The sequence below is a fragment of the Marmota monax genome, unplaced genomic scaffold (assembly GCF_021218885.2).
Source record: "Marmota monax isolate L192 unplaced genomic scaffold, Marmota_monax_Labrador192_F-V1.1 WCK01_AAM20220418_F8-fsc00070, whole genome shotgun sequence".
Lineage (NCBI taxonomy): Eukaryota > Metazoa > Chordata > Mammalia > Rodentia > Sciuridae > Marmota > Marmota monax.
In genome coordinates this window covers 3,695,593-3,722,210 of record NW_026692116.1, presented here as the reverse complement: position 1 = coordinate 3,722,210, position 26,618 = coordinate 3,695,593, and the positions used below count along the sequence as shown (strand labels likewise).

The following is a 26,618-nucleotide window of genomic DNA, read 5'->3' as shown; positions in this document are numbered from 1 at the left end:
GTATATCATGTAGCTATACACAAATAAAAAAAGATGTTATATCTAGTGATCTATATATATCATACATCCATCCATCCATACAATAAGAATATGGCAGTCACAGGATTAACAGGAATATATAAAACCAAAGAATTCTGAAATGAAAATGATCAAATGAAAACAACAAAAGGACACATCAGAAATTAGAGGCTTTTTAAGCAATTTAAGATAATATTGAAAAAGTAGTATTTGCAAGTTAAACTTCCTAGTAAGCAAACAAGGAAAATAAATTCTGGATCCTATTAAATAAGGAGAAGGAAATTTTTAAAAAGAGGGTTGAAATTAACTTCAATGGAAATTTCAAATATAATGTTTTCCTAGAATTTCTGCCACTCTCATATTAATCACTGAAGAAACCCTCAGGGATGAACTCATTTGAAAGATACTTTTTATCTTCTAAATCAGTAATCCACTTTTAAAGGACCTATTATAAAATAATTTAAAATATGGAAAACAGCTTTACAATAAAGTTGACACAATATTAAGTCATAATTCTGAACAGGAACAACTCAAATGGCAACTATTCTATAAAATGAAGCTATTAAAAATAATGTTTATATTGGGTGCGGTGGTGCATGCCTGTAATCCCAGCAGATTGGGGTCTAAGGCAGGAGGATCATGAGTTCAAAGCCAGCCTCAGCAAAATCCAGGCGCTAAGTAATTCAATGAAACCCTGTCTCCAAATAAAATACAAAAAATTGGGCTGAGGGTCTGGGGTTGTGGCTCAGCAATAGAGCACGCCTAGCATGTGTAAGGCATTGGGTTCCAGCCACAGCACCACATAAAAATAAATAAATAAATAGGGCTGGGGATGTGGCTCAGTGGTCAAGTGTCCCTGAGTTCAATCCCCAGTACCAAAAAATATATGTGTGTGTGTGTGTCTTTTCCTTGAAGACTAGGAATAGAACCACTATATGACCTAGCTATATGACTCCTCAGTATTTATCCTAAAAAATTAAAGTTGTCATAGTATAATGATACAAGTATACCCATGTTTGTGGCAGCCTAGGTGTCCACCAACAGATGAATGGATAAAGAAAATGTGGTATATGTATATATACAATGAAGTTTTATTCAACTATAAAGAAAAATGAAAGTATGTCATTTGTAAGAACATAAACGGAAATTGAAAACATTGTGATAACCAAAATAAGCCACTCTCAGAAGGTCAAGGGTCATATAGTTTTCTTTCATATGTGGAAATTAGGGAGAAAAAAGGAAAAGAAAGGTTGTAGGGTCAGAATCTCATGAAAATCAGAGAGATCAGAATACAGGAAAGGGAGGAAGGAGAAAAGGAAAAGGAGAAATACTGGCCAAATTATATTGTGTGCATGTATGAATATGTAACAAAGCCCATCATTATGTACAACTATAATGCCCCAATAAAAAATGTGAGCCTGCACAGTGTCGCACATCTGAAATCGCAGTGGTTCAAGCAGCTGAGGCAGGAGGAACAGAAGTTTCAAGCTGGTCTCAGCAACTTAGTGAGACCATGAACAAATTATTAAGACCCTACCTCTAAATAAAATATATATTTTTAAAAAGGGTTAGGGATGTGGCTCAGTGGTTAAGTGCCCCTGGGTTCAATCCCTGGTATAAAAAAAAAAAAAAAAAAGTGGAAACATTTTTTAAAAATAAAAAAACTCGTGTTTATTGACAAGTTTTGAGAGTTCTTTATTTATGTTTTTGCTGGATATGGGATTTACAAATACTTTCTCCACCCTAGCTTATCTTTCATTTTCTTTCACAGCATAAAACTCTTTAGTATTGGTGTATTCCAGTTTATCCATTTTGTTGTTGTTGTTGTTGTCGTTTTTCATGGTGGTTTTAGTATCATACCTAAGAACTCTTATCCTAACCTGAGGTCATGAGTACTTTCTTCTAAGAGTGTTACAGTTTTTAAAAAAATTATATTAAAATCTATGACCCATTTCTTTTCTTTCTTTCTTTTTTTTTTTTTTTTTGTGGTGCCAGGGATTGAACCCAGGGCCTTGTGCATGCAAGGCAAGCATTCTATCAACTGAGCTATGTCCCTAGCCCAGTCTGTAACCCATTTCTAAGCACTTTTCATATTAAGGTATACATTCATCGAGGATCCATTATTTTGTATCTGGATGTCCGATTATTCAAGCATCACAGGTTGAAGGACTTAACTTTTTTGAATTGCCCTTGTGCCTCTATCAAAAATCAAATGATCAGAGCTGGGGATACAGCTCAGTGGTAGAGCACTTGCCTTACATGTACAAGGCCCCTGGTTTAATTCCCATCGTTGCAAAAAAAAGAAAAATCAAATGATCACATCAGCTGAGTCTATTTCTAGACTCAAATCTGTTCATTAGTACCTATCTATTTGCTAATATCATATTGTATTGATTACTAGAGCTTTAATAAAAATCCTGCAGCATAAGTCCTCCAACTTTGTTCTTTTTTAGACTTGCTTTGGCTGTTCTAGTTCCTTTGCCTTTCCACTATGAATTTTAAAACCAGCTACGTACCTATAAAAACACGTATTTTGACTAGAATTTTGATTGGCAACACATTAAATTTATAGATCCATTTAAGGTTGACTCCCTAAATACTTCCAACCACAGAAATGGTATTTCTCTTCATTTACTTAGGTCTTATTCAACATTTTGCACATACAGATCCTCTACATATTATGTTATATTTATATTAAGCATTATATTTTTGGAGCTATTGTAAATAGTACTATTTTTAAATTCTTGGTTTTCAATTGTTCATTGCTAGTATACAGAAATATGAAAGTTTAAAAATTTATTTATTTATTTTTTTACTTGTAGTTGGACACAATACCTTTATTTTTACTTATATTTATGGGGTACTGAGGATCAAACCCAGGGCCTAGCACATGCTAGGCGAGAGCTCTACCATTGAGCCACAACCCCAGCCCGAAAGTTTTAAATTGTATTGGTTCTTTTTAGTTATACATGACACTGAAATTCATTTTGATATAATTAAAAATATATATATCAAAATGAATTTATATAAAATATATCTTATTCTAATTAGGAACCCATTCTTATGGATATACACAAGGGTGGGATTCACTATGGTATAGTAATACATGTACATAGGAAAATTATTAGAAATAAAATGTTTTTTTCTTTTTATTTAATTTTTTCAGTTGGCAATGGACCTTTTTTTATTTATTTATATGCGGTGCTGAGAATTGAACCCAGGACCTACACATGCCAGGCAACTGCTCTACACTGAGCCACAACCCCAGCCCAGAAATATGTTAATTTTTTGGTGTTGTTGGTTTTTTGGTCTACTTGTTCTACAACTATAGAAAAGAGTAATGTTGACATCTTCAACTTTAATTTTGGGTTAGTTTCTCCTTTCAGCCTTCTTAATTTTCTTCATGCATTTTGAAATTCTACTGGTAAGTATACATACTTTTATGGCTGTTACATAACCTTGGTGAATTGAGTCTTTTATTGTTATGCAGTGTCTCTCTTTGTTCCCGATAATTTTCTATGATCTGAAGTCTACTTTGGTATTTATACTTTTTTTTTTCACTTGCTTCTCTCTTCCACAAGTCTCTTTCATTATTAGGCTATGTTCAGATTTCCATTTTATCTTTGTATCTTTCTACTTTATCTCAACAATTTTTTTCTCGGTTGCTGTAGGGATTATAATGTACATATTTAACGTTTCACAGTCTATTCAGAGTATTTTTGCCAAAGTAAATGTCAAATAGAACTTTATAAGAAAATAAGTCTCTTTACCCTCTTTCTTTATATTGTAGTTTTCACAAATATTATACCAACATACTTTGTCAAAAAGTAATTTATCTAGGATCGTGAGTTCAAAGCCAGCCTCAGCAAAAAGCAAGGCACTAAGTAACTAAGTGAGATACTCTCTCTAAATAAAATCCAAAATAGGGCTGCGGATGTACCTCAGTGGTCGAGTGCCCCTGAGTTCAATCCCTGGTACCAAAAAAGTAATTTATTCAAATATTTACTATTTTTGCAGCTTTTCATTTCTGAGGTCCTAAGATTCCCTGTTGTATTATTTTTCTTTTACCTGAAGAACTATCTTTTTTTTTTTATTGTTGGTTGTTCAAAACATTACATAGTTCTTGATATATCATCTTTCACACTTTGCTTCAAGTGGGTTATGAACTCTTTAGTATTTCTTCTAGAACAAGTCTTGTGACAAATTCTCTAAAATGTCCTATATATAACATTGTCTTTATTTTACCTTCATTCCTAGAGAATTATTTTTATTGAATATGAAATTCTAAGGTGACGAATTTTCTCTGAGGACTAAAAAAAAATGTTACTCTTCTGTTTTCTTATTTCCGAGGGTTTTGTTGTTGTTCTTTGTTTTGGTAGCAGGGATTAAACCCAGGGATGCTTAACCACTGAGCCATATCCACAGTCCTTTTTTATTTTTTATTTTGAGATAGGGTCTCCCTAAGTTGCTTAGGGCCTCACTAAGTTGCTGAGGCTGGTCTCGAACTTGCAATCCTCCTGCCTCAGTCTCCCAGTTGTGAGAATTACAGGCATGCACCACTGTACCACTCCATGTTTTTTTTGTTTTGTTTTGAATATTTATTTTATTTTTATATGGTGCTGTGGATCGAACCCAGGGCCTTGCACATGCTAGGCAAGCACTCTACTGCTGAGCCACAATCACAGCTCCCACTCCATGGTTTTTGATGAGAAATGTGTAGTAATTTTAATCTTTGTTCCCTAGTTACAATGTTTATCTCTGGTTGCTTTCAAGGTTTTTTTCTTTTTTTAAATATTTAATTTTTAGTTGTAGTTGGACACAATACCTTGTGTGTGTGTGTGTGTGTATGTGTGTACGTATGTATGTATGTATTTATTTATTTATTTATGTTTATCTCTGGCTGCTTTCAAGGTTTTTTCTTTTTCTTTTATTTTTTAAATATTATTTTACAGTTGTAGTTAGACACAATACCTTTATTGTGTGTGTATGTATGAATGTATGTATGTATTTATCGACTTATTTACATATTTATTTATATGTGGTGCTGAGGATCGAACCTGGGGCCTCGCACGTGGCAGGCAAACATTCTACAGCTAAGCCACAACCCCAGCCCTGGTTTTTTATTTATGTGTTTGTTTATTTTTGTGGTGCTGGGGATTGAAGCCAGGGCCTTGTGCATATGAGGTATGCACTCTACCAACTGAGCTGTATCCTTTTTTTATGTTCTTATTAGTGTATTATACTTATACATAAGAGTGGGGTTCAGGGCTGGGTGGTAAGCTCAGTGGTAAAGTGCTTGCCTAGCACAGGTAAGGCCCTAAATTCAATTCTCAGTACCATACAAAAACAATAGATAAAATAAAGTTAAATTCTCAAAAAAAAAAAGGAAGACTAGGGCTCATTTTGACATATACGTATATTCATGGAATATAATTTGCTTCAGTTTGTTCCTTGATACTTCCACTTTTCCTTCTTCCCTTCCTCCCCCCTTTCCACTTCCTCTGTTCTACTGGTCTTCCTTCTATTCATTTATTTTTTTTCAATTGGTGCTTTAAAGATTTTTTTTTTTCTGTTTTCAGCAAGGATTTTGATGTGTCTGAAAGTGGTCTTCTCTGATTTTATTCTCTTTGATATTGTTGAAAATGTAAATTTTTTCTGTGATCAAATTTGTAAAGCTATCAGTCTTATTTTTTCAAATATTTTTCTGCACAAATCTCATGCTCCTCTCCTTCTAGGATTACGATGACAAGAATGTTAGAATGTTTGATAATGTTCTTTAAACTCTGTTCAGTATTTTTCCCAAATCTTTTTTTCTTTCTCTTACTCAGAGAAAATAATGTCTACTGCTCTATACTTAAGCTTACACTCTTCTTGTCACCTCCATTTGCTCATTCAAATTTTCTATTTTTTATTTAGTCTTGTGTTCTCTGTATCATATCATTTTTACTTTTTTTAAATTAAATATTTATTTATTAGTTGTAGTTGGAAACAATACCATTATTTCATTTATTTTTATGTGGTGCTGAGGTTCGAACCAGGGCCTTGCACATGGCTAGGCAAATACTTTACCGCTGAGCCAAAACCTCAGCCCCAATAACATTTTTACCTTTAACTCAACATTAAGAGTGCCCCGAGCTGGGATTGGAGCTCAGTGGCAAAATGCTTGCCTAGCACATATGAGGCACTAAGTTCAATCCTCAGCACCACATATAACTAAAAATAAATAAATAAATATTTTTTTAAAAAGATGATTACAGTTGAAATGGAAAGCATATTATATTGAAAAGCATTGGTGGGTCAGAAATGTAGCCCAAGGGTAGAATGCTTGTTCAGCATGTATGAAACCATACGTTCAATCCCTAGCATCACAAAAAATGAGCATTATAAAATGGATCTGGAGTGAGAGTCTAATTATAGTGCTGCTAACTTTTCTGTCCTTGTTTCCTCACCTACAAAATAACCAATACTGTGCTAATAATGAGGTTCTCTTCATCACTAACTATGCATTACTTACTCTTTCAATCTGTTTTTCCATTTCTTTATGTTGTTCAAGATGAATTTTCTTTGCTTTTTCAAAGGCTAAGCAAATTTTCTCATGCTCTGTATTGATATTGGTTTCTAGACTCCTTATCTTTTCATTCTTTTCCTAGAAATATAAAACAGGTTTAAAATATAACTAAGCCAGGTACAGTGACACACTATGTAATCCCAGTGGCTTGGGAGGCTGAGGCAGGAGGATCACGAGTTCAAAGCCAGCCTTAGCACGGGCAACTCAGTGAAACCTTGTCTCTAAATAAAATATAAAACAGGGCTAGGGATGTGGCTCACTGGTCGAGTGCCCCTGAATTAAATCCCTAATACCACACCCCAAAAGAAGCATATTAAAAAACTACTATTTTAATTTTATTAAGATAAAAATGATAAAACTTGAGGGGCTGAGGTTGTGGCTCAGTGATAGAGCGCTTGCCTAGCATGTGCAAGGCCCTGGGTTCAATCCTCAGCACCACAGAAAAATAAATAAATAAATAAAGGTATTGTGTAAAAAAAAAAAAAATGACAAAACTTGAATAACAACTTGTTGTATTAGCCTATTAACTTGAAAATACAGAAACAAAAAAAAAGAATGACAAGAAGTTCAGTAGAATTTTTAGTTTCCTACTTAGTATGTTTTATAGTAATGATACAAAAACAAACAAGGTATCACCAGTACCTAAAAGTCAGAGTAAACTTGTAGCAAAAAGGTAAATTTTACCATAAGTTCCTGTTCAAGTTCTGCATTTTTTGCAGCAGCTGATGAATAAGCAACTATTTTTTCTTCTAACTGTTTCTCTAGAGTTAAAAGCTGAGAGCATTTCTTTGTCATCTGAAAATACAATAAAGTATAAAATTAGTTTTTAAGAATATACATCCTAAAATCAAATACCTGCTCCTCTTTTTGAAGTTTAAATACATTGTGTCTAGATAAATAGGGCAAATTTATGGTAATAAACAATTAAGGCACAAAGTGAATAACCTTTTAATTCATGTAATTATTAAAACAAGTAACAATTTAGAAGAAAAACAAATGGTGTTGGATTGAGGCAGTAGCTCAGCAGCAGAGCACTTGCCCAGCATGTGTGAGGCACTGGGTTTGATCCTCAGCAACGCATAAAAAAATAAATAAATAAAGGCATTCTGTCCATCTACAACTACAAAAAAAAAATTAAAAAAAAATAGTGAAAGGAAGCCAGGCATATCATTTCACTCCTTCTATTAGGAAATACATAAGTTATTTAATTTGCATCCTAACCCTTTTTTTCTTTTCCTTGCACTATTGGGGACTGAATTCAGAGGTCTCTACCTTTTCCTAACCCATTTTCTTAAAAGTAGTTCTTACAGATTGAAATTAATATTGCAAAACGTTAACAGTAGTTATTTCTGGTGGTAGAATTATCAATGTTTATTTTCTTCTTTTTCTGTTTCTGAATTTTAATGTTCAACAAGACTATTCTGTTATTTTTTTTAAGTTATTAATCTCAGTACTTGAGAATTTTCTAAGTGGCAGCCTGTAATTATAGACTAAATCTCCTTTTCGATTATTAACTGAAGTTCCTATCTTACAAGTCTTTTCCATGGACTTGACTATAAACATTAAGACACAAAATTAGACATTTAAAAAACATCCTTGGGCTGGGGCTGTAGCTCAGTGGTAGAGAGCTTGCCTTGCATGCATGAGGCCCTGGGTCAATCCTCAGCACCACATAAAAATAAATAAATGAAAATAAAGATATTGTATCCATCTACAACTAAAAAAATATTTTAAAAAAAATCCTTATGGGGCCTGGAGTTGTGGATCAGCGGTAGAGTGCTTGCCTCGTGCATGCAGGGTTTGATCCTCAGTACTACATAATAAAATAAATAAAATAAAGGTATTGTGTCCAATTACAACTAAACAATAAATATTTAAAAAAAAAAAAAAAAATCCTGGGCTGGGGATGTGGCTCAAGCAGTGGCGCGCTCACCTGGCATGCGCGGGGCGCTGGGTTCGGTCCTCAACACCACATAAAAATAAAAGATATTGTGTCCACCTAAAAAAACTAAAAAATAAATTAAAAAAAAAATTGCAGGCTCCATCCGTAAGCCTGAAGTTTGAGTATATAATACATACCCATGTAATCCTGGTCTGCAATTACCTAATGAGGCATCCTTATCCTTTCCTCAGTGAAAATCAAGATCAGATATTCATAAAACATTTCAGAATACAATCCATAGTATATCTATATCAGATTCACATGCAGTTTTTTAAAAAATGTAAATTTCTGAGCCATACCCAAAGCCTGCTGAATCAAAATTGTTAGAATGGTACCCAGAAATGTACATGTTTGAGAGGCTTCCTAGGTGGCTTTATTATGGGCCAAGCTATAATGGGCAATAACCAAACAAGACTCTATTTTACCTTAAGACTCCATGTTGTGTCTTCTCTCATGGGAAAACCCCACCTCTGAACCCACCAACGCTTGCTTAGCATAGCATACCGGCAACACAATGGTAAAACTCTTCTTTCTGTCCTTATATACTAAACTTGAGCAATGTACCCTAAGTGCATAGAATGTTTGTCTAGACGTTAGTAACCATTCTTTAAATTGTATTCAACTAGGGTCGTTTTGACCCACTTTCCCGTCTGCTTATGATTTTAGACCTCATGATTTTGTTTGTGGTCAGGAATCATAGCCACAACCACTTATGATAAATGTACTGATATGCTTTATTTGTGGTTTTGAACTATAAAAGATTCGCTCTAATTCCTTTAGGGATTAGAGGAGTGCAGACTTGCAGTCTGCCCTTTTGCTGGTGAATAAAGGTTCCATCTCCTGTTTTGAAACTGACTCAGTCATTGATTACAATCTTACCATAATAGTTCTGATGTTTGCTAAAATTTTAAATCCTCTACCACTTCTTTTCTTTCATCTACATAATCCAAATTCTCTTCTTCTTTTTAAAAAAAAAAAAAATTTATAGTTGTAAATGGACAGCATGCTTTATTTGTTTAGTTTTTTATGTGGTGCTAAGGATTGAACTCAAGTGCCTCACACATGCTTGGCAAGCACTACAGCCCCAGACCCCAAATTCTCTTCTTGTAAATCTGCATTTACCTTGCCAACTTATACTGTGGAAGAAATAATAAACTGCAATGCAGTATTAGTTTCACCAAATTTAGGACCTTTTAGCCAATAGGGAGCATCTTCCTATTTTAAGTTAAGTTAAAATAACATGTTTCCAAATATAATTTCTAAAATAGCTTAAAGCTTGGCACGGTGGCACATGCCTATAATCAAGAGGCATGGTTGAAGGGGACTCAGAAGGGTGAGGCAGTAGAATCACAGGTTCAAGGCCAGCCTCAGTAACTTAGTGATACTGTTTCAAACTAAAAAAGGGCTGGGGATGGAGCTCAGTGTTAAAGTACCCCTGGGTTCAATCCCCAATATATATCTATGTGGTACCATTTTGCAAAATTTATAAATCTAGACTTAAATTGTTACAAAATCCCACAAGGTATTTTCTATCTTCAAACTTAGTACACGTGCCCAGCTAATTTGAAGCTTACTTCACTTTCTAGTTTGGTAGAGTTTGAAGCTTTCTCTAGAAGCTCCTCTTGAATCAGTTGAAATTGACTAGTTCTGTGAGCCATGTTAACCTTCAGATCAGAATTCTCAGCTTCTATTTGCATCAGCTTAGTATGTAATTCTTCTATTCCAGTAGCAAGTCTTTGCCTCTCTCTTTCATATTGCTTGTTCATAGTCTGTTGATTGCGGTCTTTTATAATTTCTGTTGATAAACACAAAAGGAAAAATTTTCTGGATAAAACTTTAAGTATAAAAATAAATATAAATAGTTGAAATATTTAACCATAAAGTTTAGTTTCTGATTTAAAGAATAAAAAGGATGTAGAAGGAGACATGCAATAAGGAAATGGTAAATAAAGCACTTTCTAAGTTAAATATGTAACAATGAGTGAAAAAGCTCTTCTGAATCATTTATTTTACTAGGTATCTAAAGACTATTCCTTATACCAGAAAGTTAAGAATGCTTCCCACTTTTTAAGAAAGTTGCTTTGTTCCCCTAAACTAAAGATAATCATAAAATTTATTTGGACAATTTGAGATTAAGAACTTTTTTTTTAAAGGGGTAGTGAAGATTGAACCCAGGGGTACTTTACCATTGAGTTACACCTCTAGTGCTTTCTATTTTTTATTTTGAGAAAAAGTCTCACGAAGTTGCATAAGTTCTCACTAAATTGCTGAGGTTGGCCTCGAACTTGCCATCCTCCTGCCTCAGCCTCCCAAGTCACAGGATTATAGGGTATGCCACTGCATCCAACCATTAAGAATATTTTTATGTACTATTTGTAGATACAGGTTCAAAAGGTACACACAGTGAACCCTTTCTAGTCTTATATTCCTTACTTACAAACTAGCTGAAGAAAATACACTGAAATTTTAAAAACTACTAAGGTTTATCACAGGTAGCTTTCTGACTATGTCTTCTCTCCATTATAAACATTATACCTTCTCCTACTCCACAATACCTGAATTTTCAAGAGCACTTTTAAAAGGCAAAATGTAGGTGATTATATAAGAATACACATATAGAAACAAGGAGAGATACACTTTGCCCTCAAGGGTTGGATAAGAGGCTATTTCCCATCAATCCCCCATCTCCACAATATTTTACTTTCTAAGCTATCCATGTCATTGACTCTATTCTTAGATGTTAGACTATATGACACATTATATTTATCACTACCTATAATGACCACCATTCCCTCTGCTAATCACATCATTCTCTTCCCATTCTAATTACTTAGATATATAATTTTATGTCACTTCTAATGCTAACAACCCTTTGTATTTAAAGATAGATTATGATGTTTATTAATACCCAGGGCAACCAACCACTAAAAAAAGTAAAAGTATACAAAGAGTATAGGGTATAAATCAAGAGTGGAAATTAGACATGAGATGCTAAAATATACTTGAACCCCAAAAAAGGCAAAAAAAATGAATAAAATGGAACATTAAAAAATGATAGATTAGACCCTCCAAATACCAATATTACATTAACTATAAGCAATCTAAACACCCCAATAAAATTCTACTTAAAACACAAAAACTGTCTGAATGGATATAAACGTAGGACCCAATTATATGCTTTTTTAAAAAATTTTATTTTATTTATTTTAGCCTTATTTTATTTATTTATATGTGGTGCTGAGGATGGAGCCCAGGGCCTCACACATGATAGGCGAGTGCTCGACCACTGAGCCACAACCCTAGCCCCCAATTCTATGCTTTCTATGAGAAACTCACTATCTATAAAGACACAAATTCAAAGGATGAAAAAAATGATAAAAAAAACACCACTGGAGGGCCTATATTTATTTCAAACAAAGCAGCGTTCCTACAAGAAGTATTACTAAGAACTGAAAGAGACATTTAATATAATAAAAGTATCTATTCAAGAAGAAGGTATAAGAATCTCAAATAATATGTACATAACATGTTCAAAATACAAGAAGCAACAATTGACAGAATTGAAAGGATAAATAAACACATCTACAGACACATCTGAAGATTTCAATACTAGTCTCTCAGTAATTGACAGAATAAATACACAGAAAATCCTTAGGGATAAAGAAAACTTAAATACAACCTTACGATTGATAGTAAAAAAATCCCACCCAACAATCACAGAATAAACAATTTTTCAAGAGCAGTTAGAACACTAAGACAGACCACATGCCAGCCAATAAACAAAGTCTCAAAGTACTTTCTTCTTTTTTGTTTTTAAATTTATTTATTTATTCTAATTTGTTATATAGGACAACAGAATGCATTTCAATTCATAGTACACATATATAACACAATTTTTCATGTCTGGTTTTACACAAAGTAAAGTCACACCATTAGTGTCCTCATATATGTACTTAGGGTGATGATGTCCATTTCATTCCACCATCTTTCCTACGCCCCTGGCTTCCTCCCTTCTCTTCCCTCCCCTCTGCCCTATCTAAAGTTTCCTCCCATACTACCCACCAACCCCATCCCCATTATGGATCAGCATCCTCATATCAGAGAAAACATTCAGCATTTGGTTTTTTGGGATTGGCTTACTCCACTTAGCATAATAGTCTCAACTCCATTCATTTACCTGCAAATGCCATGATTTTATTCTTTTTTAATGCTGAGTAATAGTCCATTGCATATTCAAAGTACTTTCAAAAAATAAAATCAAGGCTGAGGGGGTAGCTCAGTGGTAAAGCATGTGCTTAGCATACATGAAGCCTTGGGAGGGGGAGTGAGAGGAGGAGGAGGAGGAGGAGGAGGAGGAGGAGGAGGAGGAGGACAGCCTTTATAAGTAATGTGAGAAGGAATAAAAAGAATTCTGATGGAAATGTTATGTCTTGATTGTGGTGATAGTACCAAGAGTATAAACATGTTAAAAAAAAACACTTGTAGCAAAACTTACCAAAATTTTATATTTAAAATGAGCACATCTTATTGGATTTTATTAAATTTTATTTCAATAATATATTTGGTTTTTTGGTACCGAGGATTGAATTCAGGGGCACTCGACCACTGAACCACAGGCTATTTTGTATTTTATTTAGATGCTTAGCACCTCCCATTTGCTGAGGCTGGCTTTAAACTCATGATCAGCCTCAGCTCCCAAGCCACTGGGATTACAGGCGTGCACCACCACGCCCAGCTCATTAATATATATTTTAAAAATATAATGCGAAGTTGAGCATATTTCCTATGTTTATTGGCCATTTTGCATTTTCTCTTCCATGAATTGCCAATTCATATCTTTTGTCAATTTTTCTACTGAGTTGTCTGTATATCTCTTATTATTTTGAAAAGTTCCTCATAACTCAATATACTTTATTTGTATGTGTTAAAAACATTTCTCATCAGTTTATAGCTTATCTTCTTGATTTATATGTCTTTTCTTTACAGAAATTATAAGTTTAATGGTGTTAAATTTATTAAATTTTCCAATTTGGTACACTAATTTTGTATCCTTTTAAAAGAATGTCTTCTGAGGACACTGTTACCTTTTATTTAAAACTTTTAAAGTGTTCATTTTTCCATTTAGATCTTTAGTATACCTGGAATTGAGATTTTAATATGGTAACAATCAGAGGTCTTATGTTATTTTTTCCACATGAATAATCAATAATTCTATCATCCCTTACTGATTAGTTACCTTCCTCCATTCATTTCTAATGATACCCTGTCATTTGTCATATTCTTTTGTTTGTGGTCTGTTACTGTGCCCTTTTTTCTCTTCTATTAGTTGATTGAATACCTGTTAATACTAGAGTATTTTAATCACTATGTTACAAAAATTATATTGCCTTTTATGCTGATTTTCCCAATCTTATTCCAATTTCTTTAGAACTATTTTAACTTAGGTCAGGCTTGAGTTTATATATATTAAAACAGATTGAAATGGACCTATTTACAATATTGAGGTTTCTCATGTATAAACCTCCTATTTCTGCTTGTTCAGGTTTTTTATTTCTTTCAATTAAATATTTGATTATTCTCCCAAAGTCTTAAGTCTTTTTTATATTAATTTCTTCATACTGTGCAAATTATGTAACATTTAATTGATTTACTTTAATGTGGGAGAATTAGAACAAAAGAATGCAAATCAGGTTTTTTTGCACTAATCATAAATATATATATATATATATATATATATATATATATATACACACACACATATACACATATATATATATATAATGCAAAGTCCAAAAATTCTGAAATAATTTGCTCTCTTACCAGAACATAATTACTCATAACAAATTATCAAGTGTGTTTAACAGAAACCAAACAGCTGTTAATTTGTTTCTTTTGTTTGTTTTCTGTGGAACTGGGAGTTGAACTTAGTGTCTCATACATACTAGGCAAGCACTCTATTGATGAACTACATCCCAAGGCTTTATATGTTTTAAATTTTGAGACAGGGTCTTACTAAGTTGCTGAGGCTGGCCTCAAAGTTGTAATCCTCCTACCTCAGGCTTCTGAGTAGCTGGATATAGGCATGTGCTACCACACCCACCTTAATGATAGTATTTTAAAGAAATAGATCAGCTATACACAATGGCACACATCTGTCATTCCAGCTACTTAGGAGTCAGGAGAATCACCAGTTTGAGGCCAGCCTCAACAACCTAGCAAGACACTGCCTCAGAATTAAAACTAAAAAGGGCTGGAGACATGGCTCACTGGTAGAATAACCCTGGAATTAATCCCCAGTACTGCAGTATTTCAGTCAATAGAATAAAATAAAATAGTATTGCCAAAAACTCTGATTACCATTTATTAAATAATTCAACATTATATACACAATGGAATATTACTCAGCAATAAAAGAAAATGAAATCATGGCATTTTCAGGTAAATAGATAGAGCTAGAGAAGATAATGTGAAGTGAAGTTGGTCAATCCCTAAAATAAACAAATGCCGAATGTTTCCTCTGATATAAGGAGGCTGATTCATAGTGGGATCTAGTGCTCCCTAGGGGGAGCATGGAATAAACAAACTCTAAATAGGGCAGAGGGGTGAGAGGGGAAGGGAGGGGGCATGGGGGTAGAAATAATAGTGGAATGTGATGGACATTACTATTCAAAGCACACACGTGAAGACACGAATTGGTGTGAATATACTTTGTATACAACCACAGATATGAAAAATTGTGTTCTATATGTGTAATAAGAATCATAATGCATTCCATTGTCATATATAAATTTTAAAAATTAATTAAAAAATAATAATTCAATAATATATACTCACCAGCTTGATTACCACCTAGTTTTACAGGTTCTGTTTCTAAAGTAGTCAACTTGCCACTTTCTTGGCTATTCTTACAAATAATGTTCTGAGATAACTGGTTTGCAGTCAGATTTGCATGAAGCTTTTGAATCTCCGCCTCTTTTATTGCAAGCTTAATCCTGGCACAAAACAAAAGAATCCAATATGACAGTAATTCTGTAAAAAATATCTCATACTACTTTTCACCTTTCAAACTGGCAAAATTTTAAAATTCTGATATTAGTTAACTCTTAGGCAGGATATAGAAACTTTTATATATAAACAGTAGGATTATAAATTAGTTTAGCTACTTTCTAACTTGATTGAAACTAGTAAAACTAGTAAAATATAGATGACCTACAACCTAGAAATATGAGTTTTAGGAATATATTCTAGAGAAGCTCTCATATATATGTGTAGGGAGCCATGTATAAGGATTTTCTTTGTAACTATATAATAGAAAAAGACTAGAAATAAGGTAATTATCAATAAAAGAATAGATAAATTGACACCATTCTAGAAAAAAAATCCTAATTATTAAGATCAAACTAACCACCCAGATCTATTCATGGATCAACCACTCTACCTATCCTGACATGGATGAATTTTTTAAAATGGGCATGGTGGGCATGTCTGGGCATGGTGGCACATGCTTTTATCCCACCAACTAAGGAGGCTGAGGCAGGAGGATTCCAAGTTCAAGGCCCTAAGCAACTTAGTGAGACCCTGTCTCAAAATAAAAAAAACAAAAATGACTGGGGATATAAAGCACTCTTGGGTTCAATCCCCAGTACCAAATAAACATTTTAAAATGATGTTGAGTAGAAAAGCAAAACTGCAACTATAGAGTTCACTTTTATTTGTGTATAAGAGAAAAAAAAATGTACACAATATGGACAGAAAAATACACATCAAATTCATAATAATGGATAAGCAGGGGAAGAATTAGATAAGCAATAAGGATCAAAGGGTATTATCCATCCTGTAATGTTTTATTTTTTATTTAGAGAAACAGATTTGAAACAAATATCACAAAATATTAAGAAGAATCAAATCTTAGTTGTGGAATCAGTATTTGTTATAATACTCTCTGAACTTTTCCGTCTGTATTTTTTTTTAATTATTTTATTTTATATGGTGCTGAGGATCAAACCCAGGGCCTCACATGTGCTAGGCAAGTGCTCTATTGCTGAGCCACAATCCCAACCCTCTTTCTGTATTTTTTTAATTTTCTCAACTAAACACCTTCATTTAATTTCCAACAAAACCATTCTATTTGTTGTAAATTCAAAATATGAAAAACATACCTCAATTCTGAAATCACCAATTTATTTGCCTCACAGCAGCCAATGCAATTGTCTTCTTTGTTTGACAAACTACTCATCTGGTGCTTAGAAATGGATGATTTAAAACCAAGTATTTCTCTTTTTAACTACAAGTTTAAAAAACAAATGTTTGTAAATTATAATACACATATGGATGCCATTGTTTTCTTATTCAGAACTCTTTAAGTTTGAAAAATTGTCTGAATTTAATAGAAGCAACCTAATGTCCATCAATAGGAAAATGTACAAGTACATTAGGAAACATTTGGTTAATGGAAAACCTATAATTAATTCAGATAATTGGAAAAGTATAATAGTTAGATAAACTTGAGTTACATAAATTAATATGGTTACATTTTACAATACCAAGTAAAACAACAAATTCCATTGATACACAAAGTATTTTAAAAAATATACTAAGAAGGGCTGGGGTTGTGGCTCAACAGTAGAGCATTCACCTAGCATGTACAAGGCCCTGGGTTCGATCCTCAGTACCACATAAAAATAAATACATAAATAAAATAAAGGTATTGTGTCCAACTACAAGTAAATAAATACTTAAATATATATGTGTGTGTGTGTATGTGTGTGTATAGGTAGATGGATAGAGAGAGAGAAATGTATGTGCATGGTGGTGCACGCCTATAATCCCAGCAGCTCTGGTGGCTGAGGCAGGAGGATCACAAGTTCAAGGCAAGACTCAGGAATTTAGCAAGGCCCTAAGCAACTTAGTGAGACCCTGTCTCAAAACAAAAACTAAAAAGAACTGGGAATGTAACTTGGGACCCTGGGTTCAATCCCAAGTACCAAAAAAAAAAAAAAAAAAGAGAGAGAGAGAAGAACATATGTATTTATATAGAAATTTATATGTGGCAACATTTAAATTATGGATGAAAAGGATACAAAAGAATTTCAGAATAGTTGCTACTTTTGCGTTTAGAGGAAGAATAGAGCTCACAAAGTACATATAAAGGTTTTACCTATAAAATTTATTCTAAAACCATTTGAAGTTGATAGAGCAATGTGTCCCATATTTTGCAAATGCTAAGCTACATTACAAATACTAAGCTAATTACACACTCTAGAAGTAAAAAAGTTCACTTTTTCAAACTATATCATCCTTAGCACTTCATGAAACATAGCATCAAGTATATATTATCATATCAATTTCATAGTCATATATCAAATAATTCTTAACTCTAAGCACATATGAAAATTTTAATTTAAAATGAAAGTTATCTGTATATGATTACTTTCTAATTTCAAAAGCAAACATTAGATTAAAAATCCTAGCGCTGGGGTTGTGGCTCAGAGGTAGAGCGCTCGCCTACCATGCATGAGCCACTGGGTTCGATCCTCAGCACTATATAAAAATAAAATAAAGATATTGTGTCCACCTACAACTAAAGAAAAAATGTTTTTAAAAATCCTAGCAAATAATTAATATCTAATACAGGGCCTCTCAAATACTCAGCAAGCACTCTACCACTGAGTTACACCCCCAAACCAGTTCTATGTCATTCTCATAACTACATTTAAAGTTGCTCAACATTAGCCATTGAGGAAATGAAAATATAAACCACAGTGTAATACCACTTCATACCCACTAAGCAAAATGACAATGACAAGTGTTGACAGGCATGTAGAAAAACAGGAACTCTCATATACTGCTGGTGAAAATGTAAAACAGTCTAGCCATTTTAGAAAACAATTTGGCATAAATTTACCACGTGACCCAGCAATTTTATTCTTGGATATCTACCCAAGAGCAATAAAAACATGACCACACAAAGACTTCTATGAAAATGTTCACAGCAGCTTTATTCATAATAGCCTAAAAGTAGAAATAATCCAAATGTCCATTAATTGGTAAACAGATGAAATGAAATACTATTCAGAAATAAATAAGAAATGAAAAACTGATATGTACAACATGAATGAACCTTAAAAATATTAAAAATATAAAATAATAGGAAAAATACGTGCAAAAGACCACATATTTTCACGTTTTCATTCTTCAAAACAGCCAGAAAGGAAAAATATATAGAAACAGAAATTATTAGTAGTTTCCCAAGGGTATGTGGTGGAGGTAGAGCACTAATTCTAAAAGGACACAAGGGATCTTTGGGGGATGGCAGAAACTTGAAACTGAATTGTGGTGATTATTATAAGATTTTTAGCAAACTTATTAAAAGTCTTAAAACAATTACCACAATGCAGGAAATTTGCCTAGTACTGCAAATAGAAAACTATTTGTAATTTAGTAAATTTACTAAAAGTTACTAACATTTCAAATGGTTGAATTTTACAGAATAAGTGATATTTCAATAAAGCTATATTTTAAAAAATGTGCCATTCTTATATATGGCATCATATATAAAAGAAATTATATAGGGCTGGGGTTGTGGCTCAGTGGTAGAGTGCTCATGTAGCACACGTGAGGCACTGGGTTTAATACTCAGCACCACATAAAAATAAAATAAAGATATTTTGTTCATCTATTTAAAAAAAGAAAGAAAGAAAGGGTACAGAAGAAGAAAGGTAAATGTGAGGCAAAAATAGGAATTAAATAGAAGAGAAATTGGTGCCAAAGTACAGACAAGTAAGAACAAAACTAAAAGCTAATAAAGCAACTCCAAAATGATGTTCTCTCATAAAACATTTGAGTAAAATTTTTCTTTTCCATGATACAACAAGTACAGTACATTTCTTTTCACACATACTTACTGGCAAATGGGATATCATTTTTCCCAAGCTTCTCAGTTCTACCCTTGAACTTTCAATTTCCTGCTGACATAAATCTAGTCTCTCATTCTGTGCTGCAACACGAACCTTTAATTCTCGGTTTTCATTCATCAGAGAAAATTTTTCTCTCAGTATTTCTTCTTTGTCTTCTAACTCACTTTCTAGCTTCAGAACACTTTGTCTAGATTCAGTTAATTGTGCCATGACTTCTGAATTCTTCACTGCCATGATTCTTAATTTTTCTTTTCCATTGTTATTTTCTTCTTTTAACTGCCTATAAAAAAATAAATGAAAATAAAATGTGCATTCATTTTCAATAATCTTATTTACATATTCTAAGTACAGAAATATTGAAGTGCCAGACATGGTGGGGCACACTTGTAACCCCAGTTACTCAGGAGGCTAAGGCAGAAGGATCATAAATTTGAGGATAGCCTTGGCAACTTAAAAAGATCCCTATCTCAAAATAAAAAGGGCTGGGATGCAGCTTAGTGGTAGAATGCCCCTGGGGATCAATGCCCAAGAATTGAAAACAAAAAACAAAAGCATTGATGCAAAAACCCTATCAAACTGCTGGGCATGGTGGCACATGCCTAAAATCCTAGTGGCTCAGGAGGCTGAGACAGGAGAATCCCAAATTCAAAGCTAGCCTCAGCAAAAGCAAGGTGCTAAGTAACTCAGTGAGACCTTGTCTCTAAATAAAATACAAAATAAGGCCAGGATAAGGCTCAGTGGGAAAGTGCCCCTGAGTTCAATCCCTGGTACCCCACCCCCCCTCCAAAAAAAACCCTAGCAAACTGAATACATCAGTACATTAAAAGATTATTCACCACAATCAATTGGAATTCATCCCAGCAATGAAAGGATGGTTCAACATAGGCAAATATACCATACTAATAGAATGAGGGGCAAAAATAACATAGTTATCTCAACAGATATGATAAAAATCAACATCCCTTCATGATAAAACTGCTTAGCAAACAGGTGTAGAAGGAACATACCTCAATACAATAAAGGCCATATACAATAAGCCAAGAATTAACATTATACTGAATGAAGAAAAGCTAAAGCCTTTCTCTTTAAGATTTGGACAAAGAAAAGGATTTCCACTTTTATCACTTTTATTCAACAGGGTATTAGAACTCCTAGCCAGAGCAATCAGGCAAGAGAAAGAAATAAACAATAACCAAATTTGAAAAAGGATGTCAAAATGTAACTCTTTATAGATGAATGAGTTTATTATATATAGAAAGCCCCAAAGGTTTCACCAGAAAACTATTAGAACTAATTACTGAAGTTAGCATGGTTGCAGAATATAAAAATCAACACAAGAATCAGTAGCACTATTATTCCTCTGTTGTTTTGTTTTGTTTTGTTTTTTGAGTGCTAAGGCTCAAACCCAGGGACTCATGCCCAGGTAAGCACCCTGAGCTACTCCTCAGCCCTCAAGTAGCATAGTTATAATGATAACAGTGAATAATCTGAAATCTAAATCAAGAAAGCAATCCCATTTATAATAACTACCAAAGATACCTGAGAATAAATTTAACTGAATTAGTGTAAGATCTCTACAATGAAAATTATTATAAAATACTGATGAAAGATATTTAAGAGAACACACACACACACACAAAATGGAAGTTATTCATAGACTAGAAGAATCAATATTGTTAAAATGGTTACATTACGGGCTGGGGATATGGCTCAAGTGGTAGCGAGCTCGCCTGGCATTCGTGGGGCACTGGGTTTGATCCTCAGCACCACATACAAATAAAGATGTTGTGACCACCAAAAACTAAAAAAACAAATATTAATAAAAAAATTCTCTCTCTCTCAAAAAAAAAAAAATTACATTACCCAAAGCAATCTACAGATTCAATGTAATCCCAATTAAACTACCAGTGACATTCTTCATAACAATAGAGAAAACAATGTTAAAATTTCTATGGAACCAGAAAAAGCTCAATAACCAAATTTCTTGCTATTCTGAATAGCCCAAGCAATCTTGTGCAAAAAGAACAAAACAAGAGGCATTATACTATCTGATTTCAAAATACACTACAAAATTATAGTAATCAAAAGTGTGATGTTGGCATAACAACAGCTACATAGACCAATGGAACAGAATAGAAAGCCTAAAAGTAAATCCACATATCTACAGTCAACGAATTTTGTGGGGAGGGTATCGGGAATTGAACCTAGGGGCTGTTAAACACTGAGCCACATCTCGAGGCCAATTTTGTATTTTATTTAGAGACATGGTCTCACTTAGCACCTTGCTTTCACTGAGGCTGTCTCTGAACTCGTGATCCTCCTGCCTCAGCTTCCCAAGCTGCTGGGATTACATGCATGCACCACCTCAACCTGCTACAGTCAACTAATTTTTAACAAAGCCACCAAGGATATGTACTGGAGAAGAAGCAGCTAAATAAACAGTGCTGGAAAACACTGGTGTCCATATGCTGAACTATGAAACTCGAACCTTATCTTTCACCAGTACACCCAAGACAATGAAACTACTAGAAAGAAACACAGGGGAAACACTTCAGGTCACTGAAATGAACAAGGATTAAAAAAAAAAAAAAAAACCTCAAAGCATAGGCAACAATCCGGGATCAGTGGCACACACACGCCTGTAATCCCAACAGCTTGGGAGGCTAATGCAGGAGGATTGTGAGTTCAAAGCCAGCCTCAGCAAAAGCAAAGCACTAAGCAACTCAGTAAGACCCTGTCTCTAAATAAAATACAAAATAGGGCTGGAAATATGGCTCAAGTGTCCGAGTTCCCTTGAGTTCAATTCCTGGTAACCACCCCCTCCAAAAGAAACATAGGCAACAAAAGCAAAAATGGACAAATAGGATTATATCAAACTAAAAAGCTTCTGCAGAGCAAAGGAAACCATCAATAGTGAAGAGACCACCAAAAAAATGGAGGTAAAATCTGCAAACTATACATCTGAAAAGGGGTTAATATATAGAATATATAAGGAACTTCGAAACCTCAATAGCAAAAAAAAAAAAAAAAAAAAATTTCTCATTTTTGAAAAAATGGGCAATAGACCAAAACAGATATTTCTAAAAACAAGACATACAAGTGGCCAACAAATACATGAAAAGGTGTACACCATCATAAAAAGCACCCAAAATGCAAATCAAAACCATAATGATATACCATCTCACCCATTAATAATGACTGCTTTAAAAAGACTAAAGATAACAAGTGCTAATGGTGACATAGAGAAAAAGGAATTCTTACATTCTCTTGTGGGAATGCAAATTAGTACAGCCATTATGGAAAACAATATGAAAGTTCCTCAAAAAATTAAAACAGGGGGCTGGGGATGTGGCTCAAGTGGTAGCACGCTTGTCTGGCATGCGCGAGGCACTGGATTCGATCCTCAGCACCACATAAAAAAAATAAAGATATTGTGTCCACCTAAAACTAAAAAATATAAAAAAATTAAAACAGAACTACCATATGACCCATCAGTTCCACCACTGGGTATATATCCAAATGAAATAAGTATGTCAAAGACACATCTGCTTATTATAGCACTATTCATAGTAATCAAGAAATAGAGGGGCTGGGGATGTGGCTCAAAAGGTAGCGCGCTGGCCTGGCATGCGTGTGGCCCAGGTTCAATCCCCAGCACCACATACAAACAAAGATGTTGTGTCTGAAGAAAACTAAAAAATAAATATTGGGCTGGGGATGTGGCTCAAGCGGTAGTGCGCTCGCCTGGCATGCGTGCGGCCCGGGTTCGATCCTCAGCACCACATACAAACAAAGATGTTGTGTCCACCAAAAACTAAAAAATAAATATTAAAAAAAATTCTCACTCTCTCTTTAAAAAAAAAAAAAGAAATAGAAACAACTGAAATATCCATCAACTACTGAATGCATAAAGAAAATGTATATATACAAAAGAATATATTATTCAGCCATAAAAAGAATAAAATCCGGTCTGGGGTTGTGGCTCAGAGGTAGAGCGCTTGCCTAGCATGCGTGAGGTACTGGGTTCGATCCTCAGCACCACATAAAAATAAAATAAACATATTGTGTCCACCTACAACTAAAAAATAAAAAATTTTTAAAAAAATGAAATCCTAGGGCTGGAGTTTTAGCTCAGCAGCAGAGTGCTTGCTTAGCACATGTGAGGCACTGGGTTCAATCCTCAGCACCATGTAAAAATAAATAAAATAAAGGTTTCATGTCCATCTACAGCTAAAAAAAAAATTTTAAAAAAATGAAATCCTGTCATTTGCAACAACATGGATAGACATATAGATCATTATGTTAAGTGAAGTAAGTCAGACATGAAAAACAAATAACACATGATCTCACCGACATGTGGAATATAAAGTTCATCTCATGGAAACTAGAGTATAATTGGTGGTTACCAGAGGCTGGGGAGAGTAGGGAAGGGGAAGAACAGAGCTGATCAATGGGTACTAATTTGTAGTTAGAATGGAATAAGAAGTTCAAGTATGCTATTGTGCAAGAGTGTAAGTACAGATAATAATTGTGCACTGCATATTTCAAAAGCTAGAAGAAAGCATTTTGAAATGTTTTCACCATAAGGAAGAGATGAATGTAGTGCTGGGCACAATGGTGCACATCTGTAATCCCAGTGACTCAGGAAACTGAGGCAGGAGGATTACAAGGTCAGCCTGGGCAATTCAGCAAGACCTTGTCTCAAAACATAAAAAGGGTTGGGAATGTAACTCAGAGGCAGAGTGCTCCTGGGTTAATTCCCCAGTCCAAAAAAAAAAAAAAAAAAGAGATGTTAGAGAATTAAGTATATTCTGATTATACACTTTGAAGGGTCAATCTCTGAGTGTAAAGTTTTAGAACCATCTTAAGCAATTTATTTCATTTATATTTTTCTTTTTTTAAAAAAATAGTACTAAGGATTGAATGCAGGGCTTGAGCATGCTACAGTATTTTCCTCTTTATGCAAGTAATATGATTTTAAAAAATGTTTTGAAGGGGTTCAGGAGATAGCTCGGTGGTAAACTGATTGGCTAGCATGTGTGAGGCCCTGAACTAGATATCCAGTATTAGAAGAAAAGTCTTAAGAATTCTTTATCATAAAGTATAAAATAAAAATTTAAGTGATAAAGCACTGTATCATAGTACAATTAATAGTATTTTTTTCCTAAATATATCTTGCAATTGATAGCATCAGATGATAGTAAATATTCTGGTTATATAAAAGTAACCATTACAAAAACTATCGTTACCTCTTCTACCACGCAAAAATACTACATGTATTACTTAAGGAAAATGTTAAAATTAGACAAAGCAATTATTTTAATTGCTACCACTACCTTAAATTAACAGTCTGAAGTTATAAGGGCTGATTAATATTAACCTCTGAACTGATGATGGAAATTAGTTCTGAGAGGCTGACATAATATCATAGAGAATGTACAGGAGTCAGAAAACCTTGGTTCTCATATTTGATCTTTCTGACCTTAGTCACTCTCTGGGCTTCCGTTTCTTCACTTATAAAACAAGAGGACTGCTGGGCATGGTGGCATAATCCTATAATCCTAGTTACTTGTGAAGCTGAGGCAGGAATAATGGAAGTTTGAGGCTGGCCTGGGTAACTTAGTGAAACCTTATCACAAAATAAAAAATAAAGGGTTGGGGATGTTGCTCATGGATTCAATCTGCAATACCAAAATTAAAAACAAAAACCCAACAATAGGGGCTGTGGTTGTAGCTCAGTGGTAGAGTACTTGCCTCGCATGTGTGAATCATTGGGTTCGAATCTCAGCACCGCAAATAAATAAGTGAATAAAATAAAGGTCCATCAATAACTAAAAAATAATTTAAAAAAAGAAAACTAAAAACAATAGGGCTGGAGTTGTGGCTCAGTGCCAAAGCGCTTGCCTCACACGTGTGAGGCACTGGGTTCAATCCTCAGCACCACATAAAAATAAATAAACACACACACACAAAAAAAAGAAAAATAAATAAAAAATTTTAAAAATGAACAAAATAAAGATATCGTGTCCATGTATAACTAAAATAATATTTTTAAAAAACCCCAACAACTACAAGGTGATAACAATAACAAGAAGGTGGACAAGGTTATTCTTCATGATTTCCAAAGTTCTTTTTTTTTTTAAACACTTTTACTAGTTATTAGTTAATGTGATCTTACTATAAATCATTATGTCTGTTAATTTTTTCTACTATATATGCAAAGCAAATATGTTAATCAACATCATGGAACATTTACAACTATGTTACCATTAACACGTTTTATTGCATTTAAAATTGTAACTTTATACCTAGAAAAGTGTTTCAGGCACAAAGCTTATCATTCTACATATCTAAGTTCATAATTATAATATATAAAATCTTATTTTTAAATGTTTTAATTTTTTCCATCTCCACATAAAAATTCTTTTTTCTGCAATACTGTACCTTAATTTTTCCTTCAGAATTTCAAGTTCACTTTTATATAGACCACACTTTTCTTGTAGCCTTTTATTTTCTTTTTCACAGTTAACTAGATTTTTTTCTAATATTTCTTCTTCAGTTTGAACCTAAAACAATAAATTATTGTTAAGTACAAGTACTTATATGGTCATAAGTTTAGGTGTTTCAAATCAAAAATGTAGGTAGTATTTCACAAGCAGGAAAGTAGACTAAGTGATTTCATGTTTTAAGTGCCCAGACTTATAGTGAAAAGAAGCAAAGTGAAGTTCCTGGGAGTAATGAAAGACAAGAAGGAGGATGCTACTACCTGTCCAGAACTACTTACAGATGGACAATTGCACTGTCACTTAAAAGCATAAATGTTCTGGCCTCATTTGTACAAAGCAAGCAACTCAAGTAGGAATGCTGCTCCCAAATTACTAAAGGCTAATTTCAGTGCAAATATTTCAGAAGTACTTTTTGAAAGGTTAGTCACAAAATACTCCCACTGAAATAACAGTCTGAAATGTAAAACATAAAATTCAAGCACCCAGGTTGGAGCAAGAGCAGTGAAGGACTGGAATATCTGCCCTACTTCCTTTGTTACCCTTGGTTATATTCACCCAAGTATAGGGGTTTTACTCAGCAGAGTTAAAAATTGATAATCTTAAGGAAAGAATAAAAAGATGGGGCTGGGTTGTCGCTCAGGGGTAGAGCATCTTGCCTCACATATGTG

At 33.8% G+C, this 26,618-nt stretch overlaps 1 protein-coding gene across 11 annotated transcripts in view; it reads right to left on the bottom strand.

Moving 5' to 3' along the window:
* The window catches only part of Ccdc18 (coiled-coil domain containing 18), a 102,525-nt gene that overhangs the window by 58,314 nt on the left and 17,593 nt on the right, over positions 1 to 26,618 (bottom strand). For 9 of the 11 annotated variants that reach the window (XM_058585247.1, XM_046461877.2, XM_046461909.2 and 6 more), the window contains 7 exons: positions 25,889 to 26,010; positions 19,433 to 19,724; positions 16,688 to 16,812; positions 15,363 to 15,520; positions 10,103 to 10,323; positions 7,271 to 7,381; positions 6,533 to 6,664 (listed from right to left, as the gene is read on the bottom strand). In XM_058585247.1, the coding sequence (XP_058441230.1) occupies positions 6,533 to 6,664; positions 7,271 to 7,381; positions 10,103 to 10,323; positions 15,363 to 15,520; positions 16,688 to 16,812; positions 19,433 to 19,724; positions 25,889 to 26,010 (1,161 nt within the window). The remainder of the gene's footprint in view (positions 1 to 6,532; positions 6,665 to 7,270; positions 7,382 to 10,102; positions 10,324 to 15,362; positions 15,521 to 16,687; positions 16,813 to 19,432; positions 19,725 to 25,888; positions 26,011 to 26,618) is intronic. The other 2 variants (XM_046461902.2, XM_058585252.1) reach the window with 2 other exon arrangements.